Consider the following 19,699-nt stretch of genomic DNA (forward strand, 5'->3'; position numbering starts at 1 on the left):
GGAGGTTATAAACCTGTCTTTGAATGTTATTGTCTCTTACGTGTAGGGTTCTTAAACTTGAGTGCAGGAAAACCAGCTGGGCTTGTTAAACTTTGTCAAAAAGGTCAATTCGGGGTTGTCCAACTCCCCACTCCACCCCAAAGCTCATGGTCAGATTGCCTGAAATGCCCTCCTATCACCTGTTGGCTTCCAGAGTTAAAATTATGTTGACTGCATGGTGGGACTTTATTAAATTAGAATTCAAAATAAATAGTACCTTGGTTGACTACAAAGTATTTACGTGCTTTGCTCTTCTAGTATCTACAATAAACATTTTGCTAACGTTCTGTGTGCAAAACAAATGTTTCAATTCAGAGTTCTAAAAAGGGAGAAGGGGAAGTACTTTGAAGGATTTTAATGTAGAAGACGTCTTGATTAGTTCTGTAGAAAGTTAAATTTTGGCCTTGTATGAGAAAGATGACTGGGGATGATGTGAAAATTTTATACTTCATTATCAGGATTTCAAGGACAAAAGGTCTTTTTTTTTTTTTTAATGTCTCCTTCCTATGAACTATACCCTCTTAGGAACAAGGGCCAAACTGCTTTTCATTTCCAAGAATCAGAAAACGTTGAAGTTTCACCAGAAAGATGACAGGAAATGATTACAGTTTCAAAGGGTTAAAGTCAAACTTATCTGTGATTTGGTGTATAGTTTTTTAATATTAGCTTAAAAATCTTTTGATAAGTTGCTGAAACTTTCGTTATGGAAGAATCCCAAAGTGCATAAATGAAAAGAAGAAAAAGCCACGTATACTAAAAACATTTGTAAAGTTGCTTACTTCACGCCAGGTACTCTTCCAAATGCTTTAGAAATAATAACTTGTATAAAACTCTCAGTAAGCCTGGTCACTGAGCCAACCAGTGGATGCCACCAACAACGTGGAGAAAACCCAGTGAAGGGCAAGCGAAAGATGAGCAAAATGATCATTTTCCTCTCATGGGTTTCTTACACACGCCACAAAATCTAATAACGTGGTCACTACTTGTAGTTCATAACCACGTGGCTTGTGAATGGACTGGAACTAACTGATAAAGGTTAATGAAACAAACTGTCCAATAGCTAAATTAATAATAGGCTTTAGAGAAAGTCATTACTATTGTAAACCATATACACTCGCTTCTATCACTAGTGCTTCTTAAAAATACTAACACAACAAGAATAGATTAAAAATGAGGAGCTATCGTAAGTTCTTTGTACGTTACTGTAGGTTCGTCAGAATTAATTTTTTTTTTAAAGATTTATTTATTTGACAGAGATAGAGACAGCCAGCAAGAGAGGGAACATAAGCAGGGGGAGTGGGAGAGGAAGAAGCAGGCTCATAGCGGAGGAGCCTGATGCGGGGCTTGATCCCAGGACTCCGGGATCACGCCCTGAGCCGAAGGCAGACGCTTAACGACTGAGCCACCCAGGTGCCCCGGGACTTAAGGATTTTTAAACTATTTTAGTTTGAAAAGATATTTTTGCCTCATTTGGTGACGTGTTACTTTATGTAGCTATTACAGAGGTGGGTACAACGCAATGTTTGAGGTGACTAAACGTCATTAGTCTTGGCTCCTCTAAATGATCTTTTATTATAGATGATGTGTGTCTTTTTTTTTTTTTTTTTTGAATCCACACAACTATAACTCAGGCTGAGGACATTTCTGAACCTGCTTCTTAATTGAATGACTGTAAGGTTGTCCAGGTTTCCACACACCTACTAAGAAATGCACTTAGGTGACGTAAAGGATTTCAAATGAAAATATTCTAATGTGGGTAGATTTAAGTCGGTGCGCTATGCCAAAAAAAGAAAACAGCCAGGGGAGAGATTTGTGTTTGTTCTCTTTACACACATACATTTTTACCTTCATTTGATTTTCCTGGTAGGAACCAACGACCGAAATGTTTTACAGAGTTCTCGCTCTTGATCACGAGGCTATGTCCAGGCAATTGTCAGTACAGTGTTATCAGCCTGACCACCTTTTATGAGGGCATTACTTTTACGCTTGCTTCTCTGCTCTGACCTCAGTCTCCGGAATCTGTCTTACTTAAGTGGGCTTTTGAGGCAAATAGTAATGGAAGGCTCCTCTTTTGAGGAAGCCTGAGGAAGGCTGAGAAGCTCTGCCCATCCACTCTGCCTGCCCTTTAAGGACTCCTGCCCTTCACACTTCCTTCCCCTTGTTCCCTCTTTCACTGTAAGCTCCCTCTTTCACTGTAAGCCATTGACCCATTGAACACTGTGCATTAGGAGCCTTTGGCTCACGCGTCCCACATCCCTCCCACCCCCTGATTGTGTTTCTGTTTCTTCCTGTAAGTCATGGAAGATCTTCCCTTTATCCTGGGGTCCACAAACCTCACAATGATGTGTCCAGGTGACGGTCTTTTTCAACTCATTCTGCCTAATACACTGTGTCCTTTCCAATAGGAGACTAGTGCCCTCCTTCCATTCTGAGAAATATTACCATCTTTGTGAAATATCTTACCTTTTTCTATGTTTTTTGGAACACCTACAAGTAGGACATGGTGGCCCCACTTATTTGTATGTACCTTTGCATGTTTAGAAAACGGATAGGGAACAACGCTGCTCTAACTCTTGCCCTGCACACCACCCTCTCCTGCCTACTGGGAATCTCAGTCTTCCTCCTTATCCTCAGTGTGCAGCAGTAGTTTTCAATCCTACTGTGCATTACAACCACTCTGGGATGGGGTTTAGGCATTCATTCATTCATTCAGAGGGCCATGTGTGCGAGTGGTGGTGAGGGTTGGGGAGAGGAGCAGAGGGAGAGGGAGAGAGAGAATCTCAAGCAGGCTCCATGCCCAGTGCTTAGCCCAATGCAGGGCTCGATCTCATGACCCTGAGATCATGACCTGAGCCAAAATCAAGAGTCAACACTTAACCGACTGAGCCATGCAGGCACCCTGGGCATGCATTTAAATAAATGGGTCAAATCTCAACTCTACCATGTGCGAACTATGTTTCAATCCATTTAACATTTCTGACTCTCAGTTTCCTTATCTGTAAAATAGAGATAATAACACCTCATTTGGTTGACACGAGGATCAAATGAAATAATGTTTGTCAAGTGGCTTGATACAATGCTGGTGGATGCTCAGTAAATGATGGTATGACAGCCAAGGTCACAGTTGAAATGTAACATGTGCTTGGCAATGTATCAAATACTTCATGTGAATTACTTTATCTTCAGAGCCCTTTTAGATAAGTACGTTTATTATTTGTTTGTGAGTCCAACACCGTAAGAGCTGTTTTCATTTACTGTGTTGCTTTCTTTATCTTTTGGTTTACATATTTGAGGTACTTCATAGACTATTTATATTTCTTACCCTACATTTAAAAATATTTACTATTTTTTCTATGTTGTTGATCATGTGCCATTTTAATAACCATTCCATTCGGTTGCTATTCTATAATTTACTTAGTCATTCTACTACTGCCAGACCTCCTTAGGCAAAGAACTGGTTTGTTGAAGCTTTTTTTTTTTTTTAAGATTTAATTTATTTATTTGACAGAGAGAGGGAGAGAGAGTGCACAAGCAAGGGGAACGTGAAAGGGGGAATCAGACTCCCCGCTGAGTAGGGAGCCCTATGTGGGGCTCGATTCCAGGACCCTGGATCATGACCTGTGCTGAAGGCAGATGCTTAACTGACTGAACCACCCAGGTGTCCCTGTTTGAAGCTTTTGATGTATACCGCCAAACTGCCCTCCAAAGGTTGTGCCATTTCATCATGACATGGGATAGGTTTTGACCTAGCTGTTTTATTCTCTAAATTCTCTAATTCTATTTTAAAGTGGAATGGAGGTTGTGGGAAATGTTCCTTAAGAAACTAGACAAATGGCAGCAATTCAGTCAATCAAGCAATCAATCAGAAAAGCATTTAGATAATGTGCTAGGAATTGTACATGAGAAGTCCAAAGTTATAGTGTGACTGAGAAAAGAAATAGTAATGGCAATAGAGGAAAAAAAAACCCACACAAGCTGCCGTATAAAAGAACCTATAACACTGAGTTTAAAGCAGTCAGTACGAATATGCAAGTTACTACATTACGTTACATGCTGCTAGTCGGGGTGGGAAGTATATAGAGAGGTGACTTCTTGTCCCCTGCCTTCCTTGAAAGTCAGGACCAGCTCCAGATAGAAGCTGTGACACAGTGAGGTTTGTGTTGGCAGATGGTCCCTTCCCACAGGGGCTTTGTACTGTGTGCTATGTACTATTTGCCTAGTGTTTCCTCCCCACCCCCCGCCAGAAGCCACCAAAGGGCACATGACGTAGGCTGGGACATTCAGGGTCTTCCCCAGGTTGATTTAAGGAAGTGACTGGAGAAAATCCTCTTTCCACTGGGGCCATGAAGCTGGAAATCTGGGCAGTTGGGGCTGCTGGTCACCGTGTCTCTGGACTGCAGAGAGGCAATTTTGGACAGCAGGCTGAAAGCCACAAACATAGATGTTTGTCCTAAACTAAGTGCCCTTTCTTCCCCTGTGTCTCAGATGGCATTCCTGCCTACAGTCTCAGAACTACACGATTTCTCTCCTTTCTTATGTTCCTCCCCCTTAATAAATACCCCTCCACCCAGTGGTCCCGTCTTCCTCCTCAGCTCTCTCTTCCTCATTCCAGCCCAACCTCTTGAAAGAGTGTCTATACTTACTCTCCCCACTTCCTTATTTTTCACCCCAGGCTACTCCAAACGGGCTTCAGCCCCCATCCCTCTACAGAAATGGCTCCACGATTACTAAGGATGTCCATTGCCATCTCTTCACGGCTGCCTTTAGTCCTTATTTACTCAACCTCTTAGTGTCATTTGGCCTAGCCAACCAATTACTTCTTGTTTGAAAACGCTTTGGTTGGTTTTCATAATACCTGGGTACTGTGTCCTCCAGGGTTTTCTCTGATGCTTCTGCTGCTGCTTCGGATCTCCCTTGCCTGCCTCTCTTCCATCTATACATGTTGGGGTTTCTGGAGGGATCTATCCTAAGGCCCTTTCTTTCCTCATGCTACCCTCTATTCCCATCGTTCCCCCACAATCACGAGGTCATCCACTCTTCTGGCTTTGCTTGCTGTCTATATGGCAATGGCCCCTCACTTTATGTCTTTAGCTCGGACTGCTCCTCTGAGCTTCACAAGCGCTTGGCTGAGTGCCCACTTCAGATTTCAACTCAAATGTATCAAGGTATATTGAGGCTCGTATGTTTCAAATTGAACTGTTCCTCTCCCTCCACAAATCGGCTCCTTCTCTAGTGGTTCCTAATCACCAATGGCTCCCCAATCCACACAGCTGCTTAAGCTGGTACCTGCAAGCCATCCTTGACACCTTCCTCTTCCTCATTCCTTCCATTCAGTCCAACACCAAGGCCTGAGTGCTCTACCTCCTAAACACTTCTCACACCCATAGCCATTACCACCACCCGAGTCCCAGTCACCGTCTCCTCTCCTGGGACTTTGGCATCTGCCACCCGACTGGTCTCCCCATACCCACGCTTGCTCCTTCCAATCCACTCTTCACATGGCCCCGAAGAGAGATTTTTTTTTTTTAAGTTTGTTGGCTTATTTATTTAAGTAATCTCTACACCCAAAGTGGGGCTCAAACTCACAACCCTGAGATCAAGAGTCACACACTCTTCCCACTGAGCCACCAGGTGCACCCCCGAGACAGAGATTTTAAAAGACAAATCTCATCCTGTCCCTGGCCCTGCTTAACTTTTGGCAGTTTCCAGCTGCCCACAGACCATGTCCAAAGACTTTCCCATGACCTATCAGTCTGATCAGTCTTGGGCCCTGACCTACCTTTTCAGGTGAATTTCAGCCACTTTCCCCTTACTTTTTTTTTTTTTTTTTGGCTTCAGCCATATGGAGTCCCTTCTGTTCTGGAAACAGGTCAAACTGTCCTTTCCTTGGGAACTCTGAATAAACTGATCCTTTTGCTATGTACTTCTTCAGGGGACCCTTCCCTGATCACCCCCTCCAGCTTCCATTGGCCCATTGCACCTGAGCTTTTCCTTCACTGCACAGCCCATGTGTGTGATCTGTATCTTGTTTTCGCTTGCTGTGGGACTTAAGCCCCAGCAGGGCAGGTACGACCGCTGTTTTTCTCCTGACTCTGTCACCACTGCCTACCTGTACCTAGCACTGATAGGACAGAGATGGAGTGTCTAGTGTCCCCTCACATCCCAACCCCAGGGCTGCACTGTCTTTTTTTAGTGCCAAAGTCCAACAGCAGCCCATCTTTCAGTGGTTCTTAAAGCCAGAGGCCTGCTCTTTGGAGGAGAGGGTGACAGAGTTGACCCAAATGGTTCCCTTGACCTCTTCCCCTGGAGCACCAGGGCCAGGTGGGAGCTCCCTGGATGTCTGGGAGCTTGCTTTATAAGCCCTGCCTAAAGCTAAAGTGTCATTAGGATTATGTGCTGCATCCCTGCCTTGTTCTCTTAAAAGAAGTTTTGATGTTTTTAAGACAGGCCCTCTCCCACCATTGTTCTTGTTTTCATTCTCTAGTGTGCCTCTATTCACAGGAGTGAAATTGTTGAGAACCTCCTCAGTTCCAGAGGCCCAAACAGGGCTCGGAAGACCCATCTGCTCTCGGGGGAACCAGAACAGCGAGACGGAATGTAATTAAGTACCTTAAAACTGGCCGAGGCTTTATGGGAGACAAATTGGTTGTGGCTGGCCCTCAGGGAGCAAGGTTTGTGGTAAAGCACAGTAGATGGAACGGTTCACCCAAGGGCCCCAAAACTCCTGGACCCACGGGTGGGAAGGAACAAAAGGCTGCCCACTCTGACTCGCAAACACAACAAGCTGGAATGTTCCTCGAAGAGGCGATTTCTTCCGCACACGTGTGTCAGGGACAGTGCTTGTGTGTAAACGTCTTCTGCCCTTGCTATGCAGGGCTTGGAAGACCAGGTCCACCCCGCAGGGAGACTTAGTCCATCTCAGCCATGTCTGTCTTCAGAACCGACCTTTCCTGCTCTTTGTGCAACAAGACACACCTCTCGGAGGAAGGAGGAGGACAGGATTTCCATCATTACTACCACCCTATTAAAAACAACAACAAAAAAACCACCGTGTAATTACTCTCTGCAGGAAAGGCGCACAAACAGGATGGGCCTGAGCTGAACCCGGGATGAGCCATCCCTGTGAAGATTAGGAAAAGGAACCTCCCCGCCATGCGCCCGCTCAGGCCAGGGCCTCTCCCAGAGCGCCAGGCAGGCTCGCCAGCCCAACTCCTCCGGTGGTAAGGAAGGTGCCGGCCACTCCTGGAGCGCGGGTTCCCGGCTCCTGCTCCCCCCTCCTCCTTCCGCCCCCCAGCACTCTCTGGACCTGTCTCCCCGGCCTCAGGTGTTGGCTCGCGCTGGGCCACGAGCTCTGCCCTTTATGGCCTGCACCTGGGGGAGCCTCTCGCCCACCGAGCACAGCCAGACCCCGCGCGACAGGGAGCGAGCGCAGAGCGGGGCCAGCGGACCGGCGTGGGGCTCCCCAGCTGCGCGCGCCCGGCCACCTGCCCACGGCCCGGCCGGCTGTGCGCCACGCCCCCGGAGTTCGAAAGGCGCGGAACCCCGCGCAGGGCTTCTGTGAACTTGGAGCCTGGCGGCGCGAGGCTCCTGCCGGGGATGCGGCGGCAGCTGCTTCCTGGTTTGAAGCTCGCCGAGTGGGGGAGAGCGTGAGCCCGCGGAGGCGGGGGCAGGAGCAGAAGCTGGAGGAGGCGGGGGCAAGAGACGCTTGGGGCTGGAGCTAACCGGACGGGTCGCTCCGGCTCTCCAGGAGAGGAGCTTCCCGGCTCCCGAGAAGGGGCGAATCCTTTGAGGGCCCCCGGGAAGCGCCGCGCGCTGGAGAGGGACAGTCGGGCTACCCCAGCTCGCGGAGGGCTCGGCTCCGGGCTCCCCTCCTTTCCACCTCGCGAGGGAGGAGGCAAGGGAAGGAGGGGAGGGGAAGGTCCCGCGGAGGAGGCAGAATGACCAGTCGAGGGGGGCTTGGGCGCTGCTTTTCCCAGGAGCTGCCTCCACTCCTGCGGCTGCCGCGAGGGCTGGCTTGAGCAGGGGCTCCAGGCTCTCCCGCTGTGAGCCAGCGCCCCCCCCGCCCCCCCGCTCCGGGGCCGGGGCAGCGGCGCCGGCATGACGTCCGGCACCATGAAGTTCAATGGTTACTTGAGGGTCCGCATTGGCGAGGCTGTGGGGCTGCAGCCCACCCGCTGGTCCCTGCGCCACTCGCTCTTCAAGAAGGGCTACCAGCTGCTGGACCCCTACCTGACGGTGAGCGTGGACCAGGTGCGCGTGGGCCAGACCAGCACCAAACAGAAGACCAACAAACCCACGTACAATGAAGAGTTCTGCGCCAACGTCACCGACGGTGGCCACCTCGAACTGGCCGTCTTCCACGAGACGCCCCTGGGCTATGACCACTTCGTGGCCAACTGCACCCTGCAATTCCAGGAGCTGCTGCGCACGGCCGGCGCCTCGGACACTTTCGAGGGCTGGGTGAGTAGCTGTGATCCCTCCCGGTTGTGTCCACTTGACTCTCTTTCCCCCTCCACTTTTCAAATCTCGCCTGGGTCCCGCTTTCCCATCCTGTTGCCGAGCTCCGCGGCGGAGGGAATTCCCTCCAGATTTTAGTCCTCGCCCAGGTGGCCGCAGCACTGGTGACGCGACCGCGGTGGGTGTGTGAGGGCTCATGTGTGTCTCCAGGAAGCCAGCCTGGACAGGGTCCCCTTTTGGGATGGCAGCTTGGGCTAACGGGAAGTCAGGGCGGAGGCAGTGACCCCCCCTCCGCTCAGACTTTGGATAAGGCGTCCTAACTCACCGCATGCGGGTAGTACAAAGGGAAGGCGAGTAAGATGTGATAGGAAAGTGACTTGATCCGAGTAAAGTACTGAAAGCGCTTCTTAGGAGAAAGCCATACATTCTCGCAAGTATTATTCATAATGTTTATGGGTACGTGTTGGTTCAGCTGCTCTGACGTGCACACGTGTTCCAGCATGCAGATCATTACATCCCATGGGTACACAACCTACACTGGCAGGGATCTGGGTTCCTGGGTCTGCACGTTGGCAAAGTTTTATTGTTTAGCAGTTTTCCAAGGAGATGGGGTTTACATGTGTTTGTAAGTAACTTAGGTAGCTCTGTCACAGCCTGAGAGGTGTGAGTCTTGCATGCTCCTTTCTGCTGCTAATTGGTCTGAGAACTCGGTAGTTTGTGGACCACCCCCAGTTCTCCCCATCTCACCTGCTGGTGTTTCTGTGTATTGACAAGTTGTTACCCGCAACTTCCTGCTTGCCTCTCCTTTTCACATAGTGCCCATGAGACAACATTTCTGCGGCAAATAAATTAAAATTTCTATTAGCACTCTACTCAGTGCTAAAAATGCTTTTGGTTCTTATTCCTCGTACTGTCTTTGTGATACAGGTGTTCTCCTTCCCACTTTTACATGATGCAATGATACTTAAAGTGAAGTGGTCTGGTTTGGCGGAGTGGAGTAAGCTGTTTGAAGACTCTCTGGAGTTTAATGGTTTAAGTTCAGAGGATGTCAGTTTTGAGTCCAGAATGTGAATCAGTATAGAAAACCTGTTTGAAATTAACAAGTGGTGGAATCAGGTGGATACTAATGACTCATTTCAATATTTTATACTTTGAGGAACTGGTAATTTTACCATATATTCTGTAAAATTATAGATGGCTTGTAGAACTGTATTTTAAGTAGAAGAAAACATGAGGACTATTAACAATATCATCAGATTATATTGAGTTAATTTCTCTTCAGCTGAACTTTATGAAATTTAGAAGTGGATTGGAGAGGAATGGCTAAAATAGAGACTTATATTTTATCCTGTGACTTTCTAAATAGAAGTAGAGGTGAGCCTAGAAATCCGAATGGAATTACTGAATTAGTGTTTAATTAGGAGTTAGGTTGGGAAAGCTCTAGAGGAACCAGGTTCTGAAGTATGGTGGTACAGAATGGCCAATGGCTATTAGAAGCATCATTTCCTGGAGAGAACCTAGACTGGTCCTTCTTACTCCTGGTCTGTACCACTGAATCACATGGGGAGCTTTTGAAAATCCCCACTTTTAAAAACTCTAAGCATCTCTGGCTGTGGGACCCTAGCTAGTATCAGTACTTTCAGGCTTCCAGGTGATTCTAGTGTGCAATCAAGATTGAGAACCTGTGGCCTAAATGAAGACCAAGAGATTAGGACTGGAAGAAGCATACTGTAGGAAGATCCAGCTTACCTGGTGGACGTGTGCAGAGCTGGGGATGGTCCCGCTGGATGAACAAAGATTTAAATGTATATTAAATATCTGTATCTACAATTGTCTGAATTAATTATACTGAGATGTTTAAGTGACACACTGGTAGTGTTTTTGAAAACATGAACATTTGGTCAGCATTTAAAAGACCTTGAAAACAGTGATTTGCCATGCATTTATATTTAATTGGGAGCAGGGGCAGAGTATTTTGTAAAAAGTGCTGGGTATTTTTTTTTTTTAATTTTGGATAATTTGAAACAGGATAGGATAGATATTTTGAGTAGAGTGTTTTGTTAATTTTTAAGAAAAATCTTGTTAGGAAAATATTAGAAATGTATGGAATGCTTGTTTTTGAAAGGATTCTTTATAGATTTAAAGGTGGTTTTCACGTTTAGAATTACAGAAATATTTATCTTTAGTGTATTGAAATGTGTAGTTTATCCAGACATTTACAAATAGAATATTTGATTTTACTTCATATTCATGTGGTGCAATTGGAATTACAAGTCGCTGAACTTAAAAAAAAAAACAGAAAACCTAGTGACTTAATTTTTGCTAGTTCATGAGTAGAGAGACAAAAACAGAAAATACATTTATCATTAGAATAAAACATAGTTATGCGTTCTGGCTTAACGTACTTTCTAAGTATCAAGAATATAACAACATTGATTTTGTACCAATTTTTTCCATATTACCTTCTACTCTTGATGAGAGAAGGAATTAGATTTATTTTAATACGGTGTACTCCTAATACCAACCATAATGCCTGACCATGGACTAGGCGGTTAAATATTTCTTTCCTGACCAAGTATACATATTTCGTTAAATCTACATAAAAACCCAAGGAGGTGGGCGGGATACAGCTAAAGAAGTTCTTAAACAGTAATTCACAGCGTTAAACAGTTAAATTAGAAAAGATCTCAAAGACCTAAGTTTCCATCTGAAACTAAAAGGAAGAGCAAGTAGAACTAAAAGTAAGCAAAGAAAGAAATGGTAAAGAAAGAAGTCAGTGAAGTAGAAAAGAGAAACAAAAGAGAAAAATCAGTGAAACAAAAAGCTGGTTCTTTGGCGGTAAAAAAAAGACAGTAAAATTAATGAACCTCAAGCCAGGATGATCAAGAGAAAAGAAAAGACAAAATTACCAATATAGGAAAGAGAGAACATCATTATAGATCCTACAGACATTAAAAAAAATAGAATATTATGAATAATTTTATGTCACATTCTGCAATTTAGATGAAATAAATTTCTTGAAAGATACAAACTACCTATGTTTACTTAAATAACTTGAATAGCTTTATGTTTATTAAGTTATTTAAATTTGTTGTTAAAAACCTTTCACAATGCAGACTCAAGGTCTCAAGATGGATTTACTGGTGAATTCTGTTATATATTTAAGAAAGAAATAGTGCAGGGCTCCTGGGTGGCTCAGTCGTTAAGCATCTGCCTTCAGCTCAGGGCCTGATTTCAGGACCCTGGGATCGAGCCCCCACATTGGGCTCCTCCACTGAGAGCCTGCTTCTTCCTCTCCCACTCCCCCTGCTTGTGTTCCCTCTCTCGCTGCCTGTCTCTCTCTCTGTGTGTGTCAAATAAATAAAATCTTAAAAAAAGAAAGAAAGAAAGAGTGCCAACTCTATACAGCCTATTTCAGAAAATAGAGAAGGAAACACATCTCAACTCATTCCATGAACCCATACCAAAACCTGATGAAAACATTACAAGAAAATAAAACTGCAGATCAATCCCCCTTGTGAACATAGACATAAAAATTCTTAAATTTTAGCAAATCAAATCCAACAATATAGCAAATGGGTAATATATTATCACCAAATTGGGTTTATAACAAGGACTGCAAGATTGATTAAACATTTAAAAATCAATCAGTGCGTTCTTCATATCAACAGAATAAGAGAGGAGATTGGTATAATCATATTAATAAATACAGAAAACGTATTCGACAAAATTAAATATCCATTTATGATCAAAAAAACTCTCAACAAATTAGTAATAGAATGGAACTTATTCAACCTGATGAAGGACATCTGTGAAAAACCTGTACGGAACATCTTAATGCTGAAGGAATGAATGATATTCCCCTAAGATCAGAAGTGGCAAGGATGTCTTTTCTTGTTACTTCTGTTCAACAGTGTGTTGGAGGTCCCATTCAGTGTGTTAGGCAATTAAAAAATAAAAATACGTAAAGATTATAAAGGAAGAAGTAAAACTGTCTTTATTTGCGGACAGCATTACTGAGTAAATAAGCTCCATTCACTGATGTCTCACTATGGTGAATGAATCTTTCAAATAATTCTTAAAAACCTCTTTTAAGAGGTGTTATTAAGCCGTTCTGCATAAGCATCACAGATTGGCTATGTATTTTACTTCTGTATGATTGTAGAAAATTCTGAGACATCTACAAAAGGGCTGCTAGATCTAACAAGTGAGTTTAGCTAGGTCACAGGATCTAAACCAATATACAAAAGTCAATTGTATTTCTATATACTATTAGTGGACTGAAATAGAAAAAATACCATTTATAAGAGCATTAAAAATACCTGAAATTGGGTAAATTTGATAAAAGACATGCAAAACTTGTTCACTGAGAATGACAAAATACTGCTGAAATGAAGAACTAAGTTAATGGAGAGGGTACTGTGTTCATGAACGGGAAGATTCAATATTGTTAAGATCCCAATTCTTCCCAAATTGTTCAATAGATTTATTGCAATCCTAGTCAAAATCTCAGGAGGCTTTGTTGTAGAAATTGATAAACCAATTCTAAAACGTGTATGGACATGCAAAAGACCTAGACACATCTAAGAATAATTTTGAAAAAGAACAAGTTGGAGGACTTATACTCTGTGATTTTAAGACTTACTGTAATGCTACCATAATCAAGATAATGTGATATTGCAGTGAAGGGAGTCCTGTAGATCAGTGGAATGGAAGAGAATCTAGAAATAGATCCATACATGTATGATTGTTTTGTTTTGTTTTGTTTTGTTTTGTTTTTTGACAGAGATGCCAAGGTAACTTGATGGGGAAATAATCTTTTCAGAAGTAGTACTTGAACAATTGAGTAGCAAAATTCAGAATAGTGAGCATTGACCCTTACCTCATAACATACACAAAAATTAACCCAAAATGGATCATAGACCTTAACTGTAAAACTTCTATAAGAATACAGAAGAAAATGGTAGTGACATTGGATTCAGCAAATATTTTTTAGATAGGACACAAAAAGCACCAACTATTAAAAAAACCAAACTTTATAAAAATATAGAATTATTGCTTTTCAAAAGACTTAAGAAAGTGAAAAAACGAGCCATAGAAGGGGAGGAAATATTTTCAACATTAAATCAGACAACGGACTTGTAACATGAACATATAAAAGAATTCTTAAAACTCAATGAGAAAAATACCCAATTTAAAAATGGGACAAGATTTCTATAGGCACCTTCATGGAAAATAGCACATTAAAAGATGCGCAATATCATTAGTCATCAAGGAAATGCAAATTAAAACCAAAATTCATGGAAAGGCTAAATTAAAAAGATCAACCATACCAAGTGTTAGTGAGGAAATGGAGCAACTGGAACTCTCATACACCACTGTGAGGAATATAAAATGGTATAGTCACCTTGGAAAACAGTTTGGTAGTTTCTTAAAGTATTAAACATATACCTACCATATGACCTAGCTACTTGTAAGTATTTACCAAGAGAAATGAAACCATTTGTACAAAGACTTATACATGAATGTTCAATAGCTGCTTTATTTGTAATAGAACTGGAAACTACTCAAATGTCAGGCAACAGTTGAATTAAAAATTTTTTTTTATTGAAGTATAGTTGACATACAATGTTATATCAATTTCAGATGTACAGCATAGTGATTTGACAATTCTGTACATTATGTAATGCTCATCACAATAACTGTAGTTACCATCTGTCACCAAACGATGTTATTACAATATTATTATATTCCCCATGCTGTACTTTTCATCCCCATGACTTATTTTATAACTGAAAGTTTCTACCCCTAAATTCTTTTTTTTTTTTTTTTTTAAGATTTTATTTATTTGACAGAGACAGCCAGTGAGAGAGGGAACACAAGCAGGGGGAGTGGGAGAGGAAGAAGCAGGCTCATAGCGGAGGAGCCTGATGTGGGGCTCGATCCCACAACGCCGTCTACCCCTAAATTCTTTTCACCTGTTTTGCCCATCCCCACAGCCCCCTTCCTCCTGGCAACCAGTGGTTTGTTCTCAATATTTATGAGTCTGATTTTGTTTGTTGTTTTGTTTTTAGATTGCATATATAAGTGAAATCATATGGTATTTGTCTTTCTCTGTCTGACTTATTTCACTTAGCATAATATCCTCTAGGTCCATCCATGTTGGTGTGAATGACAAGATATTCCACTGTGTGTGTGTGTGTGTGTGTGTGTGTGTGTGTGTGTGTATACACCACATCTTCTTTATTTATCAATGGACCCTTAGGTTGCTTCCATATCTTGGCTATTGTAAATAATGCTGCAGTGAACATAGAAGTGCCTGTATCTTTTTGCATTTTCATTTTTGGGGGATACTCAGTGGTAGAATTCCTGGATTGTATGGTATTTCTATTTTTAATTCTTCAAAGAAACCGCATACTGTTTTCCACAGTGGCTGCACCAATTTACATTCCCATCACCAGTGTATGAGGGTTCCCTTTCCCCCACTCCTCCAACAACACTTGTTGTTTCTTGTCTTTTTCATAGTAGGCATTCTGACTGGTGTGAGGGGATACCTCATTGTGGTTTTGATTTGCATTTCCCTGATGATTAGTGATGGTGAGCATCTTTTCATGTGTGTGTTGAACAGATGAGTGATTAATGAATTGTGTACCCATACAATGGAATACTCCCAGTAATAACAAGTGATGAAGCATTCATACGTGCAACAATATGGATGAATCTCAACATAATTTATATTGCATGAAAGATGCCAGACAAAAAGCAGTGCATACCATGTGGTTCCATTTATGCAGAATTCTGGAAAATGAAAACCAGTTTGTAGTGAAAGGAAGCAGATCAGTGGTTGCTTGGGAATGGGGGATGGAGGTGGATGGATTACAAACGCAGCACAAGGAAACTTTTGAGGGAGATGAATATATTTATTATTTTGATTGTGGTGATGGTTTCACAGTTATATTCTTACGTCCAAGCTCATCAAATAGTTCACATTTAAGTATGTGCATGGTATCTTATGACAGTTATACATCAATAAAGCTGTAGAGGAAAAAACAATGAGGATTTTACCCAAGAAGATGTTAAGTAAGTGAATTAGGTTTGAGCCAAGGCTGACTCTTGAAAACTACAGTGCCGCTTCAGTGTAGAAAATATTTATCAGAGTAAGAGCATAAAAAATTCATTATAGTTTCTGATTTGGGGGACATAGTCTCATTTTCTAAATTGTCACTGTCAATTTCTTTTTCTGTTTCTTCTAGAACTGGTTGATTTTGCACAATTTCTTAGATTTCTGAAAACTGAAAGTTTGTCTACATTAAAACTTTCCTTCTTTCATGTACTTTATTTGCTGACTGTCCAAATGGGGACCAGCATCTAATACTTAATGCAGAACATGGGGAAATGGGGGGAGGCAGGAGGAGCTGGAGGCTGCGTCATGGAAAGACCTTGGCATCCCCTCAGGAAGGAAGGACCTGCTTGGCGGGATCTCAGGCTGTTTTCCTTGTTCACCCCTCCTGAAGACATTATGTTCCCTGCAGCACTGGAAGGCTGCTTTCTCTGAACTTCTCTGTGAGGTACCTTTTTGGTAGTCCTGTCAGGTGAAACGGCCAGGTTACCAGTGAACACTTGTCGATTACCTTTTTTCCTGATTCTTGGATCCAGGTGCATGAATCGATAGCATTTAAGTTCTTCCAGATTCATTATCTAGCGGTTCATTGTCTTCTGTACTTTGCAGTGCAATTATTTATTCTAACAATTATTTCTTTCTGAGCCAAATGGCCAGCAGTGTCCAACACTGAGGAACTCACAGTGTTGAGGGTAAGGACATATTTTCGCATCTCTAGGGAGTTTTGTTTCAGTGTATAGGAATTGTATTGGATTTTTGTGTCTTCAGTTTCATTGTAAGAATTTTGCTGCAGTGGGGCTGGCTGCTTCTCATCAGGCAGATTCTGGCTCAAAAGATCCCCCTACAGAGAGCATTTTCTGACCATGTTATTATCTTGTCATCCTTCATTGCCCTCATCATTCTCTGAGATCATCTTGTTAATTTACTTATTATACCTTTCTCCTTTCAAGTATAAACACCATGAGAGCAGAGATTCCTCCTCTCTTATTCATTGTTCTAAACCCAGCACCTGGAGCAGTGTCCCTTATATAGTAAGCACTAAATATTTGTCAAAAGAATGAATTTCTTAAATGTGATTTTGGAGCAAGTAAAGTGTAAACACTTTGGGAACATCTTTAGACATTTTATTCATCTTTCCGAAAGACATAAAAGTCATTGGGGAAGTCACTAATTATAATTACGGTGTCCCTTTTTTAAAATCAATTAATGATGTATCAATATGTACTTGAAAGATTGGGCTGGATTTTTATGCCCTTCGAGTATGATAATGGATTGAAAACTCTGTGGATGAAAAATTCCTTGCTTTTGCTTCAGTTTAAAAGACTGATTTTCAAGCCTGTTAATAGGTTGTAATTTGTGAGCCTAACATATTAAATTTGGGGCTGAGGCAAGAAGTAAGCATTCAACCTTGGAGAGTTAATGAGGTTGGTGGGCAGAGTGTGAATCATTTCGTCTTCTGTAACTCTTTTGGCATCTAGCAGGTGTTCAGAATGAAGATTAGCTATGGTAATAAAAGTGCAGTGCATTCCCATGAGATGGGTAGCATCTACTTGGAATAAGAGAGGTGCCTTGGATCTTCTGCAATCTCTCTCTCTCTTTTTTTAGATTTATTTGTTTTAGAGAGAGAGAAAGAGAGAAGGCACAGGGCTGGGGGGAGGGGCAGGAGGAGAGAGAGAGAGAGAATCTCAAGCAGTATCCCTGCTGAGTGTGGAGCCCTGCAACCGGGCTCCATCTCACTACCCTGAGATTACAATGTGAGCTGAAATCAAGAGTCAGACACTCAACCGTCTGCAGTCTCTTTTCTATTTTTTGAAATAGAAGGACTGGACCCTGACTAGATCAGGTTCTTCTTTTTTGTTAACTGCTTATCTCTGTCTTATTAGAATATGATAAAAGTGAGGCCTTCGTGGAAACTCAGTGCCTTGACCACTGTTTTCCACTGTTAACATTGCTGTATCCAGAATGAGTTTTCTCAGTTGTCAAGCTGATAGTCATTCCTTAATACCTTCAGTGGTTCCTGCTTACTCTTGGATAAAGCACACATCTTTAAGATGGTATAGAATGTACTCCATGATCGGCCCCTGGTTTCGTCCTGAGCATTATTGTTCACTTCTCCCCAGCCCACACTCTGCTCCAGTCACATCTTTCATCCTCAAGGGCCACCTGTGCCTCAGGTCTCACTGTAGACATCACTTACCCAGAAAACTTTTCCTGACATCCCAAGTCTGGGTCCTCCTCCTTAGTGTTCCCTCAGCATCTCGAGATCTCCATTGCCCACCCTTCCCTCCATCCTCAAAGACTGGACGTATGGGAAGGGCTCTCATGAAAGTATAGGATACTGATTAGAGGGAGTTCAGGGTGTAATAGTATGGGTGATTAACTACGATTTATCTCTTCTGCTCCTGGGGTAGCTACTCTAGCAGACTCTTACATGTATCCGTATGAAATGCCAAGCCCTGGGTGAGCATTCATGCACCATTGAACATATCCTATGTACCGGGCACTGTGCTCTACCCTGGAGAGGCAAACAGACAAGACAGACAATGGCCTCTTCCTTCATAGGCCCTGGAGTTCCAAGGGGGAGAGAGATGGGAGGAGAAAACCAGCAACCCGGAAATTACAGAAAAGAAGTAAGTACTAAGATGCTGTGAGTACCTGGTTTGAGGAGATCAGAAACATTTTTCTGGAGGGAAGACAGCTGATTTTTAAAGCCCCAGCATAGATAGCCGCAGGCTTGCTTCAATTGAATGACTGTGACATATCATTCCTCAAAAGAAGAAAAGGAACTTTTGTCCTGATAATGCTTTCCCAGGGAGACATCACAGGTGCCCTTTTGAAAGGTAAATGCTCCTGACCCATTAGAAATGTTTCCATCTTTGGAAAGTGACTAAGTAGTGATGCCTATGAACAGATGACCTGACCTGAAAGGACACTGGACTCCCAAAGGCAGAACAGACCAGCACCCTATTTGAACCAGTAAATGCCTTATGCTTTGTAAAGATCAGAAAAGAACCACAGATGTTGAAGCAGGAAGATATCTAGTTCAGGACAATCACAAAAAGCCTGATGGGTCTTAGGCCCATGGACAGCCTGCAGATGAATTCATTTGGCCGAGACGTTTTTCATGTCGAATCTGAAGATACTTAGTTCTGTGGTGCTCCAGTTAACCAGACCCCAGCGGTCCCAGTAACACACTGGCCCTCTTCACTCATTACCCGCTTGGTTCTGGAGGTTTCTGAGTTTTTGACACCTGTAGCTCAGGCCTTGTTTTCAGATGTGGGAACAAAGGCTACAGCCGAAGCACTGCTGTTGCCTTGGCTCACGTGATGTGTGACACACCCACTCACACTCTTAACATGAAGATGTAGGTATATTTACTTAGATTTATTTAGATATCTAATAATTTATTCATAAATACATTAAATTAGATGTATACTTAGATATTTATTTACACACATATATATTTGTATCCTAAAATTTTAGAGGAAGCTGGTTTATTAGTCAATATATGAGGAGTTAACTTTTTAAAAATATTTATTTATTTAAGTAATCTCTACACCCAATGTGGGGGTTGAACTCACACCCAATGTGGGAGCGCTCTTGAACCCCGAGATCAAGAGTCGCACGCTCTTCTGACTGCGCCAGCTAGGCACCCCTATGAGGAGTTAACTTTGACTGCAAATCAGTATTGTCTTTTTTTTTTTTTTTTAGATTTTATTTATTTATTTGACAGAGATAGAGACAGCCAGCGAGAGAGGGAACACAAGCAGGGGGAGTGGGAGAGGAAGAAGGAGCCTGATGTGGGGCTTGATCCCAATAACGCCGGGATCACGCCCTGAGCCGAAGGCAGACGCTTAACCGCTGTGCCACCCAGGTGCCCCCAAATCAGTATTATCTTAACTTCCCAATTAAAAAAAAAAAAACCCCAAACCTCTTGTATTTCATTATACAATTTCCAGCAACATATAAGTGCCGTGCTATGATGGGAGTCAGGAGAGCTAGGTTTAAGGTGCGGCTTTGCCATCTATCATCTGTGACCTTAGGCAAGGCTGTGTGTGTCAGGATCTCAGTTCCCAGGTTTAG

The 19,699-nt window shown here is 42.9% G+C and overlaps 1 protein-coding gene across 3 annotated transcripts in view; it reads left to right on the forward strand.

The window, feature by feature from the left end:
- The window catches only part of PRKCH (protein kinase C eta), a 367,061-nt gene that overhangs the window by 138,712 nt on the left and 208,650 nt on the right, over nucleotides 1-19,699 (forward strand). For all 3 annotated transcript variants that reach the window (XM_087855982.1, XM_045810456.2, XM_045810457.2), the window contains one exon: nucleotides 6,541-8,499. In XM_087855982.1, the coding sequence (XP_087712108.1) occupies nucleotides 8,137-8,499 (363 nt within the window). In that variant the 5' untranslated portion in view covers nucleotides 6,541-8,136. Of the gene's footprint in view, nucleotides 1-6,540; nucleotides 8,500-19,699 lie in introns of those variants that run through there.

Source organism: Ursus americanus, chromosome 26, assembly GCF_024610735.1.
Source record: "Ursus americanus isolate L20-20 chromosome 26, mUrsAme1.1.p, whole genome shotgun sequence".
NCBI classification, from domain to species: domain Eukaryota; kingdom Metazoa; phylum Chordata; class Mammalia; order Carnivora; family Ursidae; genus Ursus; species Ursus americanus.